The sequence below is a fragment of the Protopterus annectens genome, chromosome 3.part1 (genome assembly GCF_019279795.1).
Source record: "Protopterus annectens isolate FY-2018-M chromosome 3.part1, PAN1.0, whole genome shotgun sequence".
Lineage (NCBI taxonomy): Eukaryota > Metazoa > Chordata > Ceratodontiformes > Protopteridae > Protopterus > Protopterus annectens.
Genome location: NC_056732.1, coordinates 518741231 through 518767601, shown reverse-complemented (window position 1 = coordinate 518767601; position 26371 = coordinate 518741231). Strand labels below are relative to the sequence as shown.

The 26371-nt window shown below is 40.0% G+C and overlaps 1 protein-coding gene across 1 annotated transcript in view; it reads left to right on the top strand.

The window, feature by feature from the left end:
* LOC122798197 (tetratricopeptide repeat protein 21B-like) overlaps positions 1-26371 on the top strand; it is a 1733894-nt gene that overhangs the window by 419170 nt on the left and 1288353 nt on the right. Inside the window, exon 5 of the mRNA XM_044066946.1 lies at positions 1460-1582. Coding sequence (XP_043922881.1) covers positions 1460-1582 — 123 coding nt within the window. The remainder of the gene's footprint in view (positions 1-1459; positions 1583-26371) is intronic.

The following is a 26371-nucleotide window of genomic DNA, read 5'->3' as shown; positions in this document are numbered from 1 at the left end:
TATGCAGTTAGGCTAAAGAAACTCCAGCTCTACTCAGTTGCTTACCGCCTACTCGGAGGCGTTCTGTGCCTGATGTATAAAGCCATGTCCAACCCAGAATTAATGGACATGCTCCACCTTAGGAAATCTAAATCCCTTAGAGCTGCACGCTCCAGGGACTTAAACCTCAGCACAGAAATAAATAGGACATGCTGGGGGGACAGATTCATATCCCAGAGGCTCCCCTCATTCTGGAACAAAATCCCAATCCATGTTAGGCAGAGCCCCTCACTAACCCTCTTCAAGAGAAATCTTGACGAGTGGATGGGAGATCGTAAGTTTACCCCTGGGATCTCTTCTGTGTCCCTGCTAGACAGAGGCACAGTAAACTAACCTTAAAAGGGCTATCTTCTGTGACCTACTATATAGTGGCACAGTCAACTAATCTAAAAGGGTGGCGAAAGCCAAACACACTCTGGCTAGGCTTATAAATGCCCTAGGGCATATAGCCTAGTATCAACCTATGAACCTATAATATGTTCTGTTAAGAGTATTTTAAATGTATCTCCAGGAGCTTTTATCTCCATGCCTCCATGGAAAATGAGCTCTGCCCAGCTGGACTTTTTCAGTCAACAGAGGCAAACATAAATAAATAAATAAATGTAGTACATCTTTCAAAGAGTTGTATATGCCTTCATTTCATCTTGCCCTTCCCATTCAAAAGAGCTTGGCAGCTTGCAAATATAAGGTATGCCCCTTTTATTGAAAGAGCATTTTTTTCATATTTATAATATTGCTTTTCACGCTGGATATATATTTATATTTTCAACATAATCAAAAATGCAATTGTGGCTTGAAACATTGCACCTAGAACTGCTCAAAGATTATAATTTATTATAATCTAAAGCCAATTAGATGGCTCTGGGACTGATATTTTGGACAACATAGCAAAAAAGCAAATTCCAGTTACCATACCTGGTCAACTAATGATAAATAAAATAAATAAAATAAAATAATTCTTTGCATGATACACCACATAAAAAAACTATATTATTGAGCTTTGGTGCTTTTCAGTCTGTGCTTCTGTAGAGAAACCCACATTCCTTCAACCTTTGGTTGCAGGTATGAAATGTGGCTTTGGATTCAATCAAGCATCCAAAGTATCCATTCCATATGAATATTTATGACTAGATTTTGCCTTTTCTTTATTTCGCATTAGTACTCACTCTTTGGAATCAGCAACCCCATCTGTTAAACAGACCATTGTTTTACATGCTGAAATTCTGTTTGCTTTTTCTTCTGCTTTTGAATGCTTTCCAGAATGGATGGTCTGGCTAGCTAAGGGCCAGGAGAGATGAATTCTTTATTAGTACTACAACACAAATGGTGACTGTCCTATACCCTGATATATAACATCTACCTTTATTGCTTTTATGAGAAACTTACAATTGTTTGACTGTCTAAACAATTCCTTCTTTAGGGCCTGATCCTGAAGGGATGGCTAGATCTGTCATCTGAGAAAGAACCTGTTATGAAGAAATCCATAAGATACTTGGACGAAGGAATACAAGATTCTAAAGATATCTTTGGATTAATGGGAAAGGTATTTTTTATATTTGCTCTCTTGCACATTATTGAAATGAATGTGAAAACTATATTATAAACCTTCTTTAGGTAGCTAAAATATATATATAAAAAAACTATTTTGTTCTGACATTGATATTTTTATCGTTGGAATGTATAAAATGTATATTTGGTTTTACATTTAAATATGAAGGCTTGATGACCAGATTTGACTACTTGCCAGGTACCTTGAGCCCTATGCACAGCATAGTCTCCTCTTGTCTGAGGCATACATTTGTAAACTAGAGAATGCACACATAGATGTGAATAGTTGTCCCATATTGAGTACAGTTTCATAAACTTTGAAACTTTACAGTTCAAAGAAGAAATGTACTTGTGGCATGTTTATGTTCTAATAAAGTGATAGTTATAGTTGCTTGTTCATATAGATAAGTGTAAGATTCTAAGATACCAATTTTTCATATTTACCATAAAACCCTGATTAAGAAGAAAACAGGTATGATATTACATATTCTGTCTTGAACTTTATTCTTCTATCTTAGAACAAGCAGAGTAATTCATGTTGGCAAAATGCTTGCTTATGACTGTTACTTCTTTGTAGAAAGCAGTGTAAAAACTTTACTGACTAATCCAAACTCCATTGCACGTCTAAAATCTACAGTTTTCACTACAGGAAAGTATTTGGTTTCCCAGTGCATATTAAGAAACTATTTTTTTCACAGTACACCATTTATCAGCATTAAGAAAATATTCTGTTTTTTCAAGCTCTGCAATATAATTTTCTAAAAGTTATATAGATCTAAGCTAGCATTCTGCAAAACCAAAACACTTTCTGTCTCTTTCCAATAGCAAAAGTTTCATTAATACCTAATGAGTTGTTTTAAGTGAGTACATATATTTCAGTCTTATGTAGATTGTTTAGGTGAGGCAAGAATAGGCAGACCTGAGAAATTTTAAGAATGCATGCATTTAGTCACAGAATGTGCAGGAATGAGTATCAGGTGTGTGAACATTCTTCTAGGGCACCATTAGTCACATTTAGGGTTCATGATCTGTCCCCTGAATTATTTAATGTTGAGATGAACTCAGAGGTCAGATCTGACCCATAATTTGGATACAAAGGTTGATGTCACTTGCAATAACATGAGCATAGTTTGGGTACATATTTTAGTTCAACATAAATCATTGGTACCATTCTGTTTGTTCACAGGTTTATAGGTAAGTAGTAGGCTATCTGCTTTTGCAAGCCATTTTAAGCCTAGCCAGTTTCCCTATTGGTGCTTTAATTAACCTATCCCATTTTGTGTTATATTAGCCTTACCCATCCCATGGTCAATAATTCTATATTACTCCTAGTGAGAATAACTGGGATCATACCATAAATAATTCAAGTGAATCCATGCATGGGTAAAGCATTTAGGATCTGTTTTACAGAACAGTGGGCAGTCCTGGTGTAAATTTTCTGTTTTCCATCCATAAATCCAATTTGGCTTTGAATATGGACAAGAATGAGCTTTGTTTTACATGGAAAGGGAGTCTGTTCCAGAGCAGCAATATCCTCTTTGAGATAAATCTTTCCCTTGAGACGGTTCTATTGCTGTTGTTGCAGATGTCGATTAGATCATTGATGACATTTGACTTGCCGATGTGCAGTAAATCCATCAGTACTGGGTCGGAGGATACCAAATACAGTGACAAGGATTTGAGTTAGTCCATGTATGACATGCTGTTTAGGTCTTGTATCCTTTTAGTAAGATATCTCTGTAGAAATTCCAGGTCTTGCATGTGTCTGGACAGATATGTGCTGAAGGGGTCATTATATTCATTGACTGGCAATAACAATTGATTATAATTAATGCATTAATCAAGTAGTAGTTGTGCTTCATATTTGAAGTATATTATCATAAGGAGCTGCAGAACAGAAAAATCTTAGTATGAAAAGGGAAATAATGAGTTTAGGTGAAAATGAATATAAAAGTGAGAAATGTATGCATTTGTATCTCTACAGGTTTTCCTGGTGGACTGGAAATAGTAAAACAAGCAACAACAACAAAACAAATATATATATATATATATATATATATATATATATATATATATATATATATATTTTTTATATAAAACCCTATATGAACATTTTATATTTTACTGACAATAGTTTATATCACAGTAAAAAACTGTGAGTTTCAACGTTGTGAAATCAATATGAGCTTTTACCTAATTTTACATTTTTTACCACATCATTTAAGTGAAAATGAACATACAAGTATTATACACAGATAAAACTGATTACTATGAATACTTTGTGCAAATCAAACTTCTGTGCTCATTTTATTATGATAAACAAATTAGGACAAAATGAGCCAGTCTTACAGATAACTATAAACATTACTTTGTAAATCCATTAAAATCTTATAGGTAACAGTTGGGGGGTGACATAAATTACTGGCCAGGTTAAACAAATTAATGAAGAGGGGAGGCACTAAATCTATGACTCCAAGCTGAATGTCATCAGCAGCTCAGAATCTTAACTCTCTCTGTCAAATTACCAGAATATGAATTTAAAATAATAAAAAATTGTTATATGAAAATGAGATGACATGAGTAATGAATGTCAAAGCTAGTAAAAAACAAAATAAATAAAAAGTTACTGTGTATGAAAAACTGAACACCAGGATTCATTACAATATAAACTGAGTAATAAGAAAGGATTTATTGCAAAATAAGGTACTTACGTATTATCGCAACCACAGTCTAAATGACTCACTATGCAGTTCGGCATGGTACAGATAGGCAAACAGCATGACAGAAACTAAAAGTGCTACAGTATTACGGAGTGAGCAGGCTGTATGGTTTGCAGAAAGTAGTGGAAGTACCACATTTAAACATATAAGGCTGAGAGCGTTTTGGTCTCATCCTTCTCAGGTCGTACAGGTCCCTGGATGCTTGACAGTAGCATACACACTGAGCATTTTGGCCTTCCTGGTTGAAAACACGTCCTTATGCCTCATTACTGTAGTGTGCCGATTTTCAATTACTTTTCTTGGATTTTCTATAGTGCTTAACGCTGAAATATTTGGTACCATTTCAGTTTCTATGCTATCCATCCACTCGTAACAATGCAGCGGCAAGGCTGCTGAGGTTATTAACCTGATGCCCGCAGTAAGAAACCTGGCATGCACTCAGGGCTTGGAAAACGGTTGATGGCTTCTTCTGTCATGGAAGTGTTACCACGATTGCTGTGAAAATACATTTAAAACATTTGTTTTCCTTTGCAGCTTCATACAAAAAGTATTCTGCTCGGTTACATTCAAGCTGCAAGAGAAAACACTGTTTTCAATATTTTTTGACAGCCATCACAGTAACATTTACAGCACAGAAGAAGAAACAATCAACTGATTACTTCCGTCATCTTTCGTTATACCTCCTAATGTAATTACTTTTGTAAAGAGTACATCCTAAAAAAGTTGGATTTTGTTACCCAGATGAAACGAAAGCTTGAAGGCCTGCCAGAAAAGATAGCAACAGTCACTCAGCTGGGAATGTGGTTGCAATAACGTTTGCCTGTCTGTACCATGCCGAACTGCATAGCGAGCCGTTTAGACTGTGGTTGCGATAATACTTAAGTACCCAAAATAACATTAAATTTCAGTATGTCTAGCATACATTACAGTGAATTTTTTTAAATAATGTTCAGTATCAGAAAAACAGGAAAAAGGTATGGCAACACAGTAAATAAAATATAATCATAATCTTTTTTTTGAGGAGGATCACTATAGTGGTAAGTCATAGCATTTGGGTTTGCCCACTTTCTATAGCCTATTTTTGGAAAGATTTATTGTCCAGTTTCCCTGCAAGTAACCAATAGATGTCTTATGCCTTTCAGGGTTCTGATGTAGGTGATGCAAAGCTCCCTGTGTATCCGGCATTGTTGTTCCCGCTCTCCTCAGTTATTCTCACTGCTCTGAGTACTCTTGGCCCCTCGGTTGTGCTAAGGAAAAAATACTGTATAGTGGTTTGTGCTATAGTTGCTACATCTTTGCTTCAGCTTTGGTCATATTCTCTTATGAACAGCTAAGTATCTTCTTCAGGAAGTTTCACTGTAACAGTAAATGATAACATGTTGGTCTGCAGGCTTTATGTTCTCTTTTCTACCGACAAGAATTTTCATTAGCTGTTTTGATATCCATGTCTGTGCTAGTTTCTTGCCAGTATTTCAGGGAAACTGGGTTGATGAGTGAGGCACTTGCATATAGCAAGTGATGCTGGGAGCCTCATTCATTTCTTTTTACAGCTGTCAGTGCTTCACTTCCTTCATCAGCCCCAGAGTATTTCTTTCTGCACAGTGACTTACACTTGTTAAACATTTGATCTGATATTGTCAATTTTTCATCTCATCCTCACATATGGGTCCAGATTCGATCCATCGGATCTGACCCAGCCTTTACTAAGCTCATGGCAACCAAAAAGCTCTTGGATACCTCCCCTTACCCACAATGCATCTCTCCCTGTTACCTCAGATCTCGTTTGCCACTTCCGGAAGACGTGGTCCGATTAGCTAGCTCTTGGGTTATCAGGTCATATTGTTATAATATTTTCTTCTTTATTCTCATTTCTATATCTTGTTAGTATATTTAGCCTTTTTCTCTCTTCCCCCTTGTTCTAAAAAAACCTTCATTAACAGTAACCATTTATTAGGTTACTTTAGTTTTCCCTCTGTCTCTCTCTCTCTCTTTCACTTTCCCGCTTGTAACCACTTCTTTATAGGTTACTCCTTTCCCTTTTACCTTTAAGGTATTTCTTTAACTACCATCATTAGTAGTTCTCCCTTTCCCATCTATATTTTCACACATACACACACACACACACACACACACACACACACACACACACACACACACACACACACACATATGTGTATATATAGATACATATATAAAAACTTTCCTTTTTTTCTCTGTTTTTGATCGTAAGTGTGCATGTGTCAGTGTGAGTGTTTCTCGGTCCATATTTTTTACATCATGGAGGAGAAGCAAGATAAATCTGCAGGATTCAAAAAAATGCACAGTGTGCGGTCATAGGTTTCCTTTTAGTGACTCCCACTCCCTGTTTGTTTATTGTATTGGGCCCCTTCATTTACAAGAAGATTGTGCGATCTGCCATTCTTTCAACCACCGAGCTTTGGTTGACAGAAAAAATAAGCTCATTTTGAGTGGTATGCTGCCATCTGCTTTTGAGGAGGCTATTTCTGGCAGTCGGGCAAAATCTGGATCTTCCACCAAAACTAAATTGCCTCATTCAAGCCTTGATTCTTCACTTTCCTTAAAGTGTAGTGACAAAGGAAAGAAGAGGCCTTCCTCAGCTATGGTGGATCATTCAGAGCCAAAAGCTAAAACGTCAAAATTTCCCAAGTCTGGAGAGTCTGTTAACTTGGTCGGAGCCTTCAGCACTGAACACTCCTGGGTTGGATCTGGCTTCTTCGGCTCTGATTCTATGCAGTAAGGATAGATCAGATCTATTGATGACAGATCCGATGACCAGTCCTTTCAAGACAATATTGAAACTTCCAAGGACTCAATACTCCCTGAAATTTGATCTGGTTCCATTGAGGGTGCCATCTCCCTTCTTATCTAGACCAAGATCCTAATCAGCATCCTCTTCCCATTCAACTAGGAGCCTTACTGAAGAAGATGTGGAACAGATGGTGCAGAAGATTTTGTGTGAGCGGGGCAACAGTAAGTCTTGCTCGGCCTCAACCCTTGCAGTGCCAGTTCTGTCCAAACCATCTACTCCCCCTCTTCCTCCTCCTATGACTTACGGGCAAGTTTTGGAGCCATCAGATCTGATATGCCCGGAGCCTATCAGCTCTGATCTGAAGATGTTCTCTTCCTCAGATCAGACCTTTGCATGGAGCTCTTTGGCTTTTTTTAGAGTCAGAGAGTTCTCGGAGCCACAGTGAACCTCATGAACCTCAAGTACACTTGACTCCCAGGTCTTCGATGCAGTAGATGCACCTTGGGGCTTTGGTACAGGTGAACTCAGCTACAGCTTCTACCCCTGGCAAGCTGTCTTCTGGAGTGGAGGGGACCCCATCCTTAAAGTGCAGCTTGTTGGAGTTAGAGTACTCTTCCATACAGGAGCGGTCAGCCTTTGATGTTCTGGAGAGGGCTATAGCTGCCACTGTATGTAGAAGGTCACCTACCACCTTGGATCCTCAAGCCCATCAAGGTACCTTGCATTCTTCTTCTGACTAGGATAGGATGTTCCACAGGGACAGCGGGACCTCGGGTGCCAGGATATACATCCAGGTACCCCTACCTCTTCCGATACCTCTCCAGACTACCCCACTGAGGAGGAGGTCCCTAGAAACAATTTTGCAAGAGGAAGCATTTGGACTCCACAGAGGAGTTGGCCATGGAAGACACTGACCTCGATGAGGGAGAAGGATCCCCATGGTCACCTCCTGAGGATGTTTCCCTAGGAGAAATTCTGGAGATCCTGAAACAGAGAAGTGGCTGGCAGTCCAGTGAGCCTTCACCTGAGGAGTCAGTGTACCTGGTGGCCTGTGGTGCCCACCCATCTACCTCCTGGGTGACTCCACCCACTAGTGAGCTCATAGGTTTAATCTCTCAATGGGCATGTGTAAGACCCCGAATTCCATCAAACCTATTCCTCAGATATGGAATAAAATAATCACCACCCCATCTGACAAGGCCTTCTGGCCAAAAGGGGTTGCAGTAGATGCCATGTTCATGGTGGCAGCGACCAAGAAGGAACTTTCTGAGGAGAGTTCAACTATCCATCCTCCTAATAATGATTCTAGGATGATGGATAGATGTGGGAAGTGAGTGTTTTCTTCAGCAACCTTTGCTTTGTGATCGTTGAATTATCTTTCTCATTTCACTAGGTTGCAAATGGATCTGATCAAGGAGCTGTCAGATACCCTTGAAGGAGCAGTAGCTGAGGGAGCAAGAGAGAGAAGGTACCTTCCAAGTTTGCCACCCTACATTCTGTGGCTAGCTCTTCCATGAGGCTCATCGCACATGCAGCCGAAGGAACGAGTAGAGCAGTCGGTTCTGGCATCTTTATGAAGTGGCACGTCTCGATGCACCTATGTGATTTTTCAGAGCCTTTTAAGTCTTTGTTTGTCAATACACAGTTTGACGACACTTCACTTTTTGGTCCCAGATTCAAAGGTACGGCATCCAGGTGTAATAAGGAAGGTAAGACTCTTTCTGCCATGGGCATATATTTTTGGCTTCCCAGAGACCTTATCCTAAAGGTGAGAGAGGCAGCAGAAAAATGTGGTTCAAGAAGTCTCAGGGGTCCACCAAGACACGTGGAGAGTTTTCCCCAGACGCAGAGGAGGGAACATTAATGGAAAACACCGCCCTCGTGGCAGAGGAGGTCCACAGAACCAAGGGTACTGGGAGACTTTCTTCAGGAAACCGTTTCAGCTTTCCTGAAAGGAGGCCTGATTGTTTACCTTTGGAGGCTATCAGGAGGCTATCTGGGGTTGACTATCCCTGCACTGGAGAGCCTGACAAAAGATAACTTCCGATATGTGGGTGCAGAGGATAATATCCAGGGGTGACCAAATTCCCTTTTCACAACAGCCCTCTCCCAAAAAGAAAATCCCAGATGTTCCATCCAGTCAAAGGTATCAGGCAGCCATTCAAATTCATAAACTGCTGGAAAAAAAGAGTCATCCAAGAGGTCTCCGACATCAGAGAGGATTCAGAACATACTCAAGGTTCTTTTTGGTTCCAAAGAAAACAGGAGACTGGAGACCAATCCTGGATCTCAGCAGATAGAACAAGTCAGTTCGACGTTGCAAGTTTTGAATGGTCATAGTGCAGTCCATACTTCTTTTCCTGGAACAAGATGATTGGATGTACTCTATAGATCTTCAGAATGTGTACTACCATATAAAAATGGACAGACACTCCAGAGGATATATAAGCTTCTGGCAGGGAGCCAGTCATTACCAGTTCAGAGCACTGCCCTTTGATCTCACTACCAACATCAGAGTGTTCACCAAATGCATGGCAGTGGTTGTGTCTCACCTGAGATGACCAGGATTCTGAGTGTTTCTTTATTTAGATGACTGGCTCATATCTGCCCCAACCTGGCATCTACTTGTCCACACAAGTGAGTCTCTGTTCTTCATATCTGTACCGAACTAGGCATAACCATAAATTACCAAAACACATCTGGAACATTCTCAAACAATAGAATTCATGGGAGCACTACTGGACACCACTTAAATGATTGCAAAACCTCCTTCCTCCAGAATGTTAATGATCAGACATCCAACATACAGATTAATCTGAAACAGGAAGATAGCCACTTGCCATGTTCTATAGGCTTTAGGATCGATGGCCATGGAGATAGTATTAGCTCTGTTAGCCAGATTTCACATGCAGATACTGCAATGGCTTCTAGCTGCCCAATGGTAATTATACACCAACTGATGCCTCACCAAACTCTTTTAACAGACACATGCAAATGGAATCCTTCATGGTGGATTCAGTCAGAACAGTTGGCACAAGGTCGACCCTTTATCCCCCCTTAACCACAGGCTACGGTGACCACAGATGCTCCCCAGATAGGGTGGGGGGGTCATTATTTGGGGAAGATGGTCCAAGGAACCTGGTTCACAGATGATTCCAAACTCCACATAAACATCCTGGAGATGAGGGCAGTGCTTTTAGTGTTGCAGGCATTTCAGACTGCTCTTCCTCTGGGAATGGTAGCGATTCAATCAGACAAGATCTCAGAGGTCTGGTACATAAACAATCAAGGCAGAACCAGATCATACCCTCTGTGTTGAGAAGCACTCAGAGTGTGGCAATGGGCAGTCTTATCCAACCTCTTTTTTATAGCAATCCACATTCCAGGAAAGTCCAGCGTCATAGTGGACAAGTTGAGCAGAGCTGTTCTCATGCCTCACGAGTGCTCCCTCAACCAGCAGGTAACAGAGAACATTTTCTGCACTTTGAGCCAGCCTTGCTGTGATCTCTTTGCTTCTCCCCTAAACAACAAATGCAGCAGCTACTTCACCCTAATCCCCCCACTGGGAGAGTCCTCGAGGGATGCTCTAATACATGATTGGCCTCCTGGTCTAGTGTATGCTTTTCTCCCCATTCCCCTAATTTCCAAATTCCTTCAGAAAGCCAACAGGTTGAAGAGAACAGTAATCTTCATTGCCCTGTATTGGCCTTGACAAATCTGGTTTCTTTTCCTCTGGCCTTATCTACAGAAGGAACCCTGGATACTGGAACCCTTTCTGGACCTTCTGTCACATCTGACAGGAATGCTTCATCCCTACCTTTACTACCTCAAGCTGATGGCTTGGTTCCTCCAATTCCATTGATTGACAGATAAGCTGTGCTCTCCTTGCTGGTCTATCATATTCTGATGTCCTCTCATAAGTCATCCACTCAAAAACTCTATAGGAGTAAATGGAAGAGGTTTGTAATTTGGGCTCAACAACAGAATGTGGATCCTTTCACGGCCCCTATTCACTCTATTCTAGAATTTTTAGCCCACCTTTTCAATAATGGAGCAACTGCTTGTACCATTAAGATGCAATTAGCAGCCATCTCACATTTTCACATTGGGATAGATAACTTATCTATCATTTCCCACAAATTTTGCAAAGCTTTCTTAAAAGGAACCCTGTTGTTAAGGCCTTCCCATAAGGATCCTTCTCCCCCTTGGGACCTTAATTTGGTACTAAGTCTGATTATTCATCCACCTTTTGAACCTGCAGCCACTTGTGATATTAAGTTTCTATATTGGAAAACTATCTTTTTGGTGGCTATCACATCTATGAGAAGAATATCAGAAATTCAAGCACTATCTTCCCAGCCTCCGTATTTGATTATTCATAAAGACAGAGTCTCTTTGCATACTAATCTCTCCTTTCTACCCAAAGTCTTTTCACAAACAAATATTATTCAGATCATACATTTGCCTGTTTTCTTTCTAAATTTCAGCAATAAATGTGAATATGTTCTACATTTGTTAGATATTCATAGACAGTTGCATTTGTATTTGCATGGGACTAAAGAGTTTTGGGAAACAAGTCAATTGTTTATTGCCTTTGCAGGCCCTAGAAAAGATCTTCCAGTATTCAAAGTTATCTTGTCGAAATGGCTGTTTCACTGCATTTCTTTCATTTACACCTCAAAAGGCATAAATCCTTCCAAATCTATTTGAGCTCACTCAACCAGGGCTATGGCCACAGTTGCAGTCTTCCAGACAAATGCCTCCATGGATGATATTTGTGCAGCAGACACATGGGCAAACCATCATACCTTTATCACTTATTACAAGTTAGATTTGGTCTCCAAGGGAAGAGCCTCCTTTGGTTTGATGGTTCTGAGAAACATTTTCCAGTGAGTCCATGTGGAGTAAAGGTAGCTGGGAAATCAATCCCATATGTGAGGATGAGATGAAAAATTGACAATATCAGATAAAGAAGTTATGTACTCACCATAACGTTCCATCTGTATTGTCGATTTTTTTCATCTCTCCTCACATTCCCTCCCTCCAACCCCCTTCCTTTGGTTCTGGTTGAAAGGGAAGAGAATTTCAGGTCATTTTTTGTTATTTCCAATACTCCACAAGTGGTCTTATTAAAAATCCTTTTAACATTAAAGTTTAATTCATTTTTCTATGGTAATAATTATAGCAAACAAGATCTGAGGTAACAGGGAAGATATGCATTGTGGGTAAGGGGAGGTATCCAAGAGCTTTTTGGGTGCCATGAGCTTAGTAATGGCTGAGTCGGATCTGATGGATTGGATCCAGACCCATATGTGAGGAAAGATGAAAAAAAATCGACAATACAGATGACGTTATGGTGAGTACATAACTTCTTTTTTCCAGAGATTTTTAATTAACTGTTAATAAGCCGTTACATTGTGATTGTAATTCAAGGCTGCCACTTCATATACCATAATAACCATGTTTTGTAGTTATTTCATCTTTTACCTCCTGTATTAAAATGGATTACATGGAGTTAGATAAGAAACATACTCCATTACTCTAATCTTGGTTGAGTGTAAAATGGACTAGGTTTAACAGTGTGTTGTCCAGATCCCTGATGTTGAATTCCCTGATTGCCTTTCTTACTGTAAATTGCTACTTGCACAGTTTCTGTTGTGCACTGGCAGTGATTCATTAGGCTTATGCTTTTCTCTGTTCTTTTACAGGTGTATAAGCATTGCCTTAGCATATATAAATTAGGGGATGTAGGAGTGTGGGAGAGCTTGCCCCTGAAAAAAATAACACTTTTTTTGCAGGTTTTGTTGTTTTAAAGCTTTAATCTCTGTTTCTCCAAATGAAGAATCAGAGAATTTAGGCCCAGCAAAATACAGTGAAATTATAAAACTCAACAATGACACATCTTCAAAAGAAACAGCAAAAGACCTGACAAAAACATAAATTCTATACTTCCGGGTCTAATTCTTTAACAGTTCTCAAAAATGGCTATATAGTCATTAGCAAAAGTACCAAGATTACCCTTTATGACCTTGGTGATGCCAAAAGATCAAAGCTTAGCTGTACTTTTTTTGTTTTTTTGGTATCGATATCTACATCCACTGCGATCATTGCAGATCACTGGATTTCAGTGGGGGATAACCCCTGCACTTCATCAGTGTTTAATTAGTCTAGGCCCTCTACTACCACCTCTAATCTGGCCCCTGCTCCAATGCACCCTTCCTTTAATTATAAAACTGCTGTAACAGAATTTTTTAGTATAGTGAAGGAAACTGCACTGAGATAGCAGTGACCTTTATTGGGCTGATGGACTGTATGGTTAGAACATGGAGTTGCAATTTTTTAGTTGTTCCTGCAGAAGTTCAGAGGGTAAAACTTAAAGAAAGAGCGTTCTTATATTTAACTAATCTGGTAAAGAGGGAGATTTTTATATAATTCATTTTCATTTCCCCACTCTCAGGATTCTGATAAGGAAAATTATTTTTCTTAATCTTCACACTATCCACAAGAGGATATTTCTCTTTTAGATACTTTGAATTTTATAAGAAAATTCTCCATTAGATTGGCAAGGAAACATAAGGAAAGATGCAGTGATATGATGAGGCAACCAAATTTTGTGAAGACAGCAAGAATTTACTACGTTTTTAGGATGTTTTGAAAAAAACTGACAGAGTGTATGAGTCACCATTTGACAGAGAAGATTTATACAATATTGTTATGGCAGATATTATTACTCTTTCTTTTTCTACATCTAACCAAAGTGGAAACACTGCCCATTGATGTTGTACCTCCTCTGATAAAGATTCAATGTTACTTCAATATTGGAAAACAGTGTATGCATTTTTATCTGTATTCCTTGGCTGTTAGAGCAATAAAAGCTTTAAACTCTTTTCTGACTGGAAATAATGCATCTTGGATCCTTAAAAAGTAAATTAAAGAAAGATATTTACCAGAACTAGCTAAAACACAAAAGGAAAAAAATCCAGAGAAAAGCTGACTCAATAAAGAAGAAAACTTTGTTCCTTTCAGACTGTGGTACTGCTGTACACTTTTTCTGTACCAGAAAGGATAGAATTCTGGATGTGGTTTAAACCAAGGGGAGGAGCATGGCTATTCAGTTGAAGGCACCATCAGACAACACTGAGCGTACAGCTATGTGATTTAGAGTGGAGAATGGTAAGACTACAAGAACAAAGATGATGTGGGATTTTAGGAGAGTGGGTTATGCTGAATAGAAAGAGAGGGTCAAAGGTGAGAAAGGATACTGAGAGCAAACTGAAGGAGTATGCAGCCTATGGGAATGGTTCAAGAATGGAATACTCAGGGCTGTGAGTAAGGTTGTGAGAATCATAATATAAGAAGAAGAAAAGGCCAATTTTATATTCATACAAATATGAGACTAGTGATTACAAAAGCAAGGCATATAAGAGGTGAAAAGAAAAGCAGAATGTGAATAGTGATGAACACATACCAGGTTAGATAAAAAGGAGGTATAGAATGAACTAGCATAAAGCATAATGACCCAAAAAAAGTCTCCAAGGACCCCATGGAGTACTGGCCAGTGTAGAAGTGCCTGAGGAGAGCAAATGTAGTACCTGGGAAGGGGGGGGGGGCAGGAAACATCTAGGAAACTACAGAACTACAGGCATGTTAACTTAACTTAAGAACAGTGGCAGGCAAAGTCATGAAGAGACTCTTAAGGGGGAGGCTAGTTACATTCCTACAAGACAAAAATATGTAGGATAAAGAAAAGCACAAGCTAATGATTACAAGGAGCTGTCACCTCTTCCTCATCTTGTTTTATGATTATATTACAGATGAATTAGAATTTGGCAGGAGGAGTACTAGTAGACATGGTCTGCCTGAACTTCATCCGGGCTATTTACTTGGTCCTACACAGGTAGCTGATAAGACAACTGGCGTGGTTAAGTTAGGTCCGAGACAGAAGAACTAAATGATAGGACAGTGATTGAGAGGGACAATATAAAGAATAAGAAATGTGACTATTAAATTTTGCAGGAGTGAGTTGTGGATCTAGCATTTCTTAGTTTGCTTGTTTGAAACATATCTGAAAGAATAGAGAACAGTGCCAGCCTCTTTTTGATTATACAAAAATGAGAAAAGCAGTAGAGGATGGTGGAAAGAATCTAAAGAAGAATCGGAAAAAAATTGTCAAACTGGGAAGAAAAGTAGCAATTGAAGTTCAAGGAAGGCAGTGCAGAGTATCACACTTGGGCCTCAGAAGCCCTGGTAAGAAGTATTAGTGAGTGGAGTGTAACTACTGGGGTCAGAACAGAAAAAGTGATTTGGGTGTTCATCTGGAATGAGCCACCAGGAGTTCAGTGAAGGGGCAGAGGCACTAACAAATAGAAATCTGAGACACGCTTGCAAGGGAATAGGCCTGAAAAGCAAAATAAATAATGATAATAATAATAATAATAATAATAATAATAATAATTATAATAATGATGATGCTTTCACTCTGCAGGACCCCAGTCAGACCACATATTGAATGCTATATAAAGTTTTGAATACAATGCAATGAAACAAACAAACATCAGGCTTCTTGAAAGAGTCCAGAGGAAATCCTGCATAAAGCCATAAAGCTGTATGGGATGTTGCCCAGAAAGTATTGGGTCTAGAGCTCTTTTCACCAGACAGCAGAAGTGATGGGAGAATGTGGTACTGATGCACAGGATCATTTCAAGGAAATGTAAAGGGGTAATCTTGAACGAGAAGAAGAATAGAAGGAAGGAAAGGCACGGGCAAGAGACTGAATGAACTAATCTCTGGAGCTTTGAAAGTAATTCTAAGAGAGAGTCGTTTGTAGGTTCATGGAGTAGGAGGTAGAAAGGGAAGCCACACAGACTTTTGGAGGGGGGGGGATTGTGAAAGCTGGTAAAAGGGTGAATGCATTTAATATTACTGTCTCATGCTACTATCAAACTATTGTAAGTGTAACATAGTGTCTTCTTTGAGGCTGGCAGTTCAACTTTACCAACTGCCATAAACAGGGATATGAAGCTCGCTTCTTTTTTTGCTTTGTCAGGCCTCTACTGACATTTATACCTAGTAGATTCAAGTTAAGTCAGGCATAGTCATTGTTGATACCAGTATCAGTTCAGATGCCTGAAATTCCAGACATAATTTTGGAAGTGAAATAGGTGGTTAAGCCCACATTTTCTGATATTGAGGAGGTTGTTTAACCTTTGTCTGTAAGGTAAGTATCTTAACCATGATGCCATACTGAGTCTAGAATTGAGAGGTGAGGGAATAAAACCCTATACCATAGGAACTACAGATAATAGCCTTAACCCCCTGCAGCAACTGCCAGATATACAAAAACTAGGCTCTTTTCTCCCATTATATAGGTACTCCTTATTCTGTTTTCATTTTTCCCCTCAAACTAGAAAAGACTAACAGATGAAATAGTATTAGCTTCATCAAAGAAAAATTCAGAATCAAAGTTAGTCTCTTTTAGAGACTGACATAAATCTGAGTTTAAGATGCAACATGGTACACCTACCTTAGCAGTGATGACGGTTTGGGGGAAAAATAAAAAAAAAGACCTAAAAGTCATTCTTTTGCTTCATATGAGAGAAAATTTCATTTTTTACCTCTGCATGTTTCTCTCCAGTACATACTCAAAGCAAAGATTGTGCTTCACAGTCCTGTGGCTCAATACCACAAAATTTTAATATCAATGAAACCATAAAAACTATAAGAAGGAATTAAAACTGTGCAGTGGCAGAAATGTCATTTCCAAAGAGGACACTTAAAGATAATGAATGCATCAGGCTCTATGAAGAATGCCCACCTATATGTAAAATGTTTTTTTTTTTTGATTTATGGAAGTAGAATTCTATTCAAACTTATTCTCAACAAACAATAGGAGGATATATGTATAGAAACCAAATGTGCAACAAAGTCTACAAGGTTTAGGATTTTTGCTTGGAAGTGTTTGCATAGGTCTTTTTATACCCCAAGCAGACTCCAAAGAATTTTTTCCTTAGGTAGATTACAAATGTTGGAAGTGTGATGGGGAAGAAGGTAATTTGGGAATGTATATTTTTGGGAATGCAATGAGTTAGCAGATTGTAAAAATTCCCCTGCAGACTACCCTGCCAGAAATAATTGTGTGAGTAAACTGGTGTAACTAAAGAAAAACATTTTTTGAGCTGTGACATACAGTAAATGCCAACATTTAATAAAACCTCTGAAAGGAGATGTAAGCGAACCGAAAAACACCTGGAACCTGAAAAAAGTTCGCCGGAAGAGCCAAATGAGGGTCAGAAACCAGAAGTAAATCCTCTTTAATTTAACGCCAACAAACAAATCCGTTTTCGACACAAGTAGCAAGTCTGCAGCGATACAGCTCCTTTTTACTTCTGGTTTTTTACCCTCATTTGGCTCTTCCAGTGAACTTTTTTCAGGTTCCAACATTTAATAAAGCCTTGCTGAGTTTAATTCTGGCAGCTACCAAAAAAGCAATTATAGGTTCATAGGTAGGCACTAGGCTATTGGCCCTAGGGCCTATATAAGCATAGCCAAAAAGGTACCCTGGCTTTCGCCACCCAGGAAAATTATTTTCCTGTGCCACTGTCGAGCAGAGACACAGAAGTGATCCCCGGGGTGAATTTCCTATTTCCCATCCAGTCATCTGGATTTTTCTTGAAGAGTGCTAATGAGGAGCTTTGCTTGATATAGATAGCTAGTTTATTCCAGAGTATGGGAAGTCTCTGCGACAGGAATCTATCCCTCCAGCATGTTCTGTTTATTGTGGTGACATAGGGCATCTGTTTGAGGCTGGTAATCCTCTTTGTGAGGTATTTCTGCGGCCTTTCCAGTTGTTGTAGATGTCTTGTGAGGTACGTACCAAAAGGGGCATTGTACTCTATAATGGGTCTAATGAGTGATGAGTAGAGGGGAACAATGACCTCTTTTTTCCTGGATGAGATACCTTTTGTGATGAGGTGTACCACGTAGAAGGATTTCCTGACTACTTTGGCGATGTGATTATCAAAGGAGAGACTACTGTCCACCTGTGTCCCAAGGTCTCTTATCACACTTTCGGTGTTAAGTTTACTACCGCCTATGTGGTAGTTCATGAGTACAGAGTTTTTACCAAAGGGGGTGACAGTGCACCTTTTGGCATTGAGCTTGAGGCCATGGCTTTGACACCAGGCATCTCAGTGAGGCCCTTTTGTAGGATGTCCACATCGTTAGGAGTTTCGATTATGGCTCCTAGTTTGCAGTCATCTGCGAACTTCATTAGCCAAAGACCTTCTGTGTTAGCCTGTACTTCAGAGAAGTAGATACCAAACAGGAGAGGACCCAGGACTGAACCTCGTGGTACTCCACTTGTCACTGGTCTGAAGTCGGGTTTGGAGTCTGCTACTTTCACAGTGTGGGTTCTGTCAGTGAGCCAGTTGGCAACCCATCTTGTGACATAGGGATTTATACCTAGTTTAGTGAGTTTATCTGTAATTCAAGAGTGGGAGATGGTGTTGAAAGCCTTTGTGAGATCTAGATAGGCTATGTGAACCACCTTACCCTCGTCTATGGCTTTGGTGACTGCTTCAAAGAAGTCTATCAGGTTTAGGAGACATGATCTGCCTTTCACAAACCCGAACTGGGTGGGGTCCAGAGTTTGGAGATTACCAATGTCTTTGTTTATAAGTTCCATGATGATACGTTCCATGGCCTTGCAGACCAGGCTCATCAGGCTAATGGGGCAGTAGTTCCCAAGGTCCATTGTGGATCCCTCTTTTTGGAGTGGGATAACCGTCGCTGTGCGCCATTCAGTCAGCACAAAGCCTGAGGTGAGGCTATGATTGAACATGGTACTTAGGTGGGGTACCAGTTTGTTCTGTAGTCCGTTTAGAACGCAGCCTGGGATGTTGTCAGGTCCCATGGATGCTGTGTTCTTGGCTTTGGAGTGTGCGGTTTTTACCTGTGCAGCCGTGATTACACGAACTTTGCAAAATTACTGGAAAATGGAAATTAAAGTCTAAACCAACCATACTAGAAGTAGTGGATATAGTAACAGAGATAAAAGAACTGCAAGCAGGATCTTTAGAAAAGGGCAAATTACATAGAAAAATGGGAATTATGGGAACAATAGCAGAATTATGTTTTAGAGGAAGAGGAATGAGGTTTAAGTGAAGGCTGGAGTTGAATGGGCATGTAATATTCAATTGACAGTAACTGTATAGAAGATTATATGTGGTATATAATGTTTGCAACTGAAACTATGTCAATATGGTTTGTTTTCATTTATATAAATGTATGATTGCCTATGTCATAAATGATAATTCAGTAAAGATGTTTCTTGTTTAAAAACATATTCTTAACCTTCTGCTCATATGTCTACTCTTCTTTTATTCACATTTGTTAAAAGTAATACTTATTTTTATTTTGGTATGAAGTCTGTCCCTGACATTTTAACTATTCCTTGTAGCCATTCTAACACATCTCCTGTGCCTATAGGCACAATAGAAGGATGCTTGCCATAACAACAGATCTATGAAGTGAATTGACTGCAACATTACCCTCCTACCACCCCTTGTTATTTATTTGGAGAATCTTATAATTTCTTATAAATGTAAAATTTCAAGGAAGCCTTCTTGAGGGTGCCGTATATATCACTGTATTGGTGGACGTGTCAGTCTTTTGAGTTAATACAATAATAATAATCAGTTTGATGGTGTCATTTTCATTCAATTCTCAACTGATGGGTCTCGGATTGAACTAGGCTGCTTCTACCAGTTCCCTAGATAAAAAACCTTGAGCTCCTTTCTTTTGCCAGATGCCCTGCCTGCCTAACATACCTCATATCTTATTTGCCACCACATCGCTACAGACGTGGATCTTTCGCTCTTGAGCTACTGGTGAATTTTTAGTTCAAATAGTGAGTTCTTGGTAAAATGTTTATTCCCTATTAGCCTATTTACTAATTACTTTCTGTCAGCTTACTCCCTTTTACAGTACATTTCCCTTTACAGTAATTTTCCTTTGCTTGTTACTGAGAATTTGGTAGTTTCTAAACTACCATTGCTGGCACCTTCCTATCTTTCTTCTATCATTTCTACCTCTTTTTAGGGTATTTTTTGTCTACCATTGTTGGTAGATTTTCTTTCTTATCCTGTAAAAAAAAGTACTTCTTTGTTCTTGTTTAATTTTTTTTCTGTATCTTTCCTTTCTTAGTTATGCCAGTATGGCCTATAAATTTACTGGCTTCAAAAAAATGCATCACATGTAGGCATAAAATTCCTAACTCAGATGCCCACAGGGAATATGTATACTATTTCAGCACTGCCCATTTAGAAGAAGATTGTTCCATATGTGCTTGCTTCAACTCCAGGGCACTCACACATAGACAAAATAAACTTGTATTGAAGGGCCTTATCCCTTCCACTTCTCATGTCTCTGCTTCAGCTGGGGCTCAAACCCCCTCAAAGAAAACTGATAAAGGGAAGCCTGACTTGGTTCCCAAGGACAAAGACTCTTGAAAGAGATTGCTGGATTGCACACCTTCATCTCCTTCATTGGAGCAACCTACAAAAGTATTAAAAAAGTTGGATCTGACCACTTTGTATCCCTCAGCTCCAAAATCTAAATCACCTAAGATCTGGTCACCTCTTACCCTACTGGATCCTATAACGTCTCAGCTTCCTTCGCATTTCTTGCAGGAATCTCCCCATAAAGCATTCTAGACCTCTATCTATGACCTCTTCTCTCAGTTCTTACAGGGGTTTGTCTAAGGTTGAAATGGATAGGATGATGAGGAAATTCCTCAGAGCTCAGATCCAGATGGGGTAATCCCATCTGTATCTCCCATCAGATCGATGAGCCTGCCTGTTACTACTCCCCCTTTTGTTTCTTCTTCTCAGATCCAATTTGCTGTTTCAGAGCCCTCAGATCTGAGATCCCTGTGGCTGTCCTCATCAGATCTGAAGACAATTCATTATTTGACTCTAGTCACTTCCCTGTGCCATCCAGCTCTGAGCCTTTCAGAGCCAGTGGACTCTTAGAGCAGAAGCATTGGTATGAGATCTGGGGGACCAGAGTTAACTCCAAAGTTATTGGAGCTGTCCCTGCCCCTAGGAGCCTCTGCGCTGGACAGCATGAGTCTGACTCCATCTTTGACTGGAGTGCTTGCTGGATTACAGGGGCTGGTGGTTTGGGAGATGTCATGTCCACTACCATCAGCTTTGGTCTCCCCTAAGTGCTCTACCTTTGAACTGTGGAGAGAGCCTTCTCTTTACCTAGAGAAAAGACATGCCTAACCTTCTCGGATCAGATCAGTTTACGTCCTTCAGGTGTTTGCTCTGAGCCCCATTTTTCCATTCCACTGGGACAGCCAGCCCATTCAAGTCTCATGTCAGTCCCTTAGGACTCCCCCATCACTTCTGGTCCCTCATCAGACCATCCTGATGATGAGGTCCCTCGGGAGACAATGTGTAAAAGGAGACACTTAGATTTCTCTCAGGAATCTCTCACAGAGGACACCAAATTCAGTGAAGGGGAAAGGTCTCCCAGATCTTCACCTGAAGACATCTCCTTTGGAGACATTCTTGAGCTCTTAAAACCAAAAGGGGGTTGGTCTTCTGATAACCCTTCCCAAGAGGTGTCATGGTTCCTGGAGGCTTTTGGGTCTGGCCCAGCTGCATCTTGGGTGACCTCCCCACACTGGCTGACAAACTTTTGAGACTTTATTTCTCACTGGGTGTGGAAGGAACTGGATACTGTGGAGCCCATCCCTAAGCATCCAGAAAAATTCTTGGCTCCTCCCATGGACAGGAAACATTGAAGCAAGGGGGTCCCAGTTTATGCCATGGTTGTGGCAGCAGTCACTAAAAACAGCTTGTGGAGCTCTTCTGATCATCCCCGTAACAGGAAATCCAGGACCTCAGACAGATTCAGTAAGCACATTTATGCTTCAGCAACCTTTTCTCTGCGGTCATTGAACTGTCTGACACATTTTATGAGATTGCAAAGAGATTTGACTAAAGAACTCTCCAAATCTCTTTCTAGGTCCATATCTGCTGAGTACCAGAATAGTTTTTCTTTGCAATTGGCCACCCTTCAATTGATATCTACTGAGTCCGTGAGGCTCTTCCATGTGGTGGAATGCCTCACGAGAGGCAGGTTCAGGCATAGCCATTAGGAGGCATGCTCGGATGCGCCTATATGACTTTGTGCAGACCTTTAAGTCCTCATTCATCAGTGCTCCATTTGATGAATCTTCCTTATTTGAACCTAAAGTAAAAAACATGCTCTCCAGATGTGAGCAAGAAGGAATTACCTTGTCTGCTGTAGGGATGCATTTTTCTATCCCTTAAAGATCCTTTTGTTAGAATCAACAAGGAGGTAAAAAAGATGTGATTCTGTAAATCCCAGGGTCCTTTTCAAGACTCATGAGGAGATAGTTCTCCCAGGGACAGAGGCGGGAACTCTAATGGAAGATGCCATTCCTGCAGCAGAAGTGGCCCACAGAATCAGGGTTTCTAGGATTCTTTCCTGGACAAGCCCTATCAACACTCCTGAAGGGCATCTGACTGTTGCCCTCTGGTGGCAGTCAAGGGGTGTTTTTCTCTGCAGAGACTGGTTATCCATAACAAAAAATTACTGGGTACAGATAATTATATCCAGAGGTTATACCACACTATTTTCCCAAATTCCCCCTACCAGATTGAAGAGAATCCCCAATATTCCATCAATCAAAGGGAAGCAGCAGCCTTGGAAATGGAAAAGCTACTAGAAAAAAGAATCATCCATAAGGTCCCCCCAGACCAGAGAGGATTTGGAACCTTATCAGTATTATTAATGCCAAAGAAGACAGGGGACTTGATACTTGTCCTGGATCTTAGCAAATTAAACCAGCAGATGGTCACAGTTCAGTCCATTCTGCCCCTACTATGAAAGGATGATTGGATGTGCTTGATAGATCTTCAGGATGTGTACTATCACATCAAAATAAACAGGTACTCTAGAAGATATCTGACATTCTGGTGGGGAGCCAGTCATTACCAGTTCAGAGCATTGCCCTTTGGTCACACCACAGCCCTCAGGGTGTTCACCAAATGCTTGCCAGTGGTAGCAGCTCACTTGAGACTTCTGGGATTCTATGTGTTTCTGTACGTAGAAAATTGGCTGCTATTTGCCCCAACCAGACATCTCTTCCTACAGTAAAGGGACTACTTGCTTCAGTTGTGTCTTCATCTAGGCATCACAGACAACTATAGCAAATCACACCTCACACCTACACAGTGTCTGGAGTTTCTAGGTGCTTGTCTGGACGCAGTCAATCAGATAGCCTCCTCCCTTCAGCTCAAATCCAGAAACTCAGATCCCAGGTAAAGAAAGTGATCTCATGTCCTTCTTTCCCAGCATGACTAATCTTACAGGCTTTGGGATTCATGGCAACAGCAATCACTTTAGTTCCTTTTCCCAGGCTTCACATATGAATTTTACAATGGACCCTGTCAGTACAGTGGTCCATTCTTCATCGACCTTTAACTACTCCAGTTAAGATCATACAAGCTTGCAGAAGATATTGTCTATGGTGGCTGCAGTCAAACAAAGTTTCTGAAGGCCAGCCATTTGTTCTTCCTCTGCCAACAGCCACAGTGACCATGGACACCTCCCAACTAGGGTGGGGGGGCACTACTTGGGAAGGACAGTTCAAGGTACATGGTCTCCAGAAGAAGCCAAGATGTATATCAGTGTCTTGGAAATGAGAGCAGTCCTCCTAGATTTGCAGACCTTTCAAGACACTCTCCCTTTCAGAACAATTGCTATTCAGATGGACAATATGGCCCTAGTCTGGTACATCAACAAACAGGGAGGAACCATATCTTATCTGCTTTATCAAGAAGCAGTGAGAGTGTGACAATGGGTGATCTCTTCTGGGTGTTTTCTAATAGCAGTGCACATACTTGGGAAAGCTAATGTGACTGCGGACAAACTAAGCAAGTCCACTCTGGTGCTTCATGAGTGGTCTCTGACTATCAAAGTGGCGGAGAGAATTTTCCCTTGATGGGGCCAGCCAAACTGCAACCTATTTGCTTCTCCCCGTAACAACAAGTGCAGCAGGATTTTTTTCCCTGATTCCTCTGAAGGGGGAGTCACTGGGAGATGCTCTAGTTCATGATTGGGCCTCCAATCTTCTTTATGCTTACTCATCAGTACCCCTCATCTCCAACTTTCTACAGAAAACATACTGGTTGAAGAGCACATTTATCCTCATTGCACCCTTTTGGTCTTGTCAAATTTGATTCCCTTTCCTCTGGCCTCATCTTCTATATCCACCCTGAATACTGGATCCCAGTATAAATCTCCTGTCTTACCCAACAGATATGACTCATCTGGATATAACTGGCCTCAAACAGACTGCATGGTTTCTCCAGTTCCACTGATTGCAAGACAGACCAAACTCTCCTCCCTAGTCCATCATATTGTGTTATATTCTCAAGAAACTTCTACTAGAAAGATTTACAAAAGTAAATGGAAGAGATTTGTGTTCTGCACCCTTAACTGGGATTTGGACCCCCTTTCTGTCCCTTACCAGCTGTACTTGATTTTTTAGCTTCAGTTTTCAATTAAGGGGCTAGCTTTTCTATTATTAAGGTCAATTTGGCTACCATTTCAAATTGCCATCTAGGTGAAAATAATGTTTCCTTAGCTTCTTCTAAATTATGTAAAGTCTTTCTCAAAGGAGCTTTTCTACTGAGACCTTAACTAAAGGATCATTCTTCTCCTTGGGATGTAACTATTTTGCTTCAAGCTCTGACCAAAAGCCCCTTTGAACCCTCAGCCAGGTCAGTCCTAAATGTTTTGTCTTGGAAAACCATTTTTATAGTTGCTATCAGATCAGCTAGATGAGTATCTCAATTCCGGACAGTATCTTCTAAATGTCCTTACCTGTTTTTTAACAAATACAGGGTGTCCTTGCAGATTAACCCAACATTTTTGCCTAAGGTAGCTTCTGAGTCTAATATTAACCAGGTCATTAACCTCCTGGTTTTGTTTCTGAATTTTTCAAACAAGGAATGCTCCATCTTCTGGATGTTTATAGACAACTTCATTTTTATCTCCATAAAATCAAAGATTTCTGAAGATTGGGCTAGTCAGTTTGGGCTAGTCAGTTTCAAATGTTTAACAGATTGTATCTCCTTTGTCTATAATAAAAGAGGATTATCTTTGCTTAAGTCTCCTAGAGCTCATTCCATGAGGTGTATGGCAGTATCCTCACCTTTTTAGTCAAGGGTTTCTGTAGATGACATTTGTGTATTTACCACTTGGTCCAGTGCTCATATTTGTATTGCTTATTACAAATTAGATTTGGGTTCTAGAAAATGAGCTGCTTTTGGCTCCACAATACTCTGGAATACCCTTCCATGAGGACCAGCCAAGGTTTATCTAGCTGGGGATTCTATCCCATCAGTTGAGGAATGAATGAAAATGACAACATCAGATAAAAACGTTTTGTACTCACCATAATGATGCATCTGTGTTCTCCATTTTCATTCTTCCTCTTCCTTAACTTCCCGCCCTCCTAAAACACTTCCCTTTGCTCCTGGATAGGCCTGACTGTTTCAATTTAGGAACTGTTGTTCCTTGTTTAGGCTCCAGCTCCTTTTTCTGTTTCTCAACCTTCTTTACTTCTATTAAGATATTGTACACTGTCTTCTATGGGCAGCAAACTCAGTCAGAGGTATCTTAGGTGGGCAGGGCTTTATGGGTAAAGGTTGGAGCTTGAGAGTTTGGATCCAAGGATCTGGTAGATCTGTATCTATAATTATATATATATATATATATATATATATATATATATATATATATACTTTGTTTACCAGGTTTGGGCTCTGCTTTAAATAAACCTTTTCAAGACCTAGCCAGAGGAAATATAAATAGGTTTAACATAAATTAGTAATGAATAGCACACAATTTTGTAAAATGCTATGAAACAGAAGTTAATAAGCTCAGTTTCTGTTTCATAAATTTTAAACACAGGATTATAGTTATAATACTTCCAATGAAAGGAAGGAGTAGAAGAAAGAGGATTGCAGTAAGATAGGTAATAAATGGAATATTAGAAAGACAGCAAAGTTTAAGCTGAGGAATGGAGGAGGAGGGAATGACATAAGATGATTAAGGATTTAGTTATAATTTCTTAAGACAGAAATAAAGCTCTGTGGTAAGGAGTAAGTAAGGGCATAAGGCAATGCTGCATATATATTTATATCTGTAGTTATAGTTATATGTACAGTATGTTTATATCCATTAATGTTAA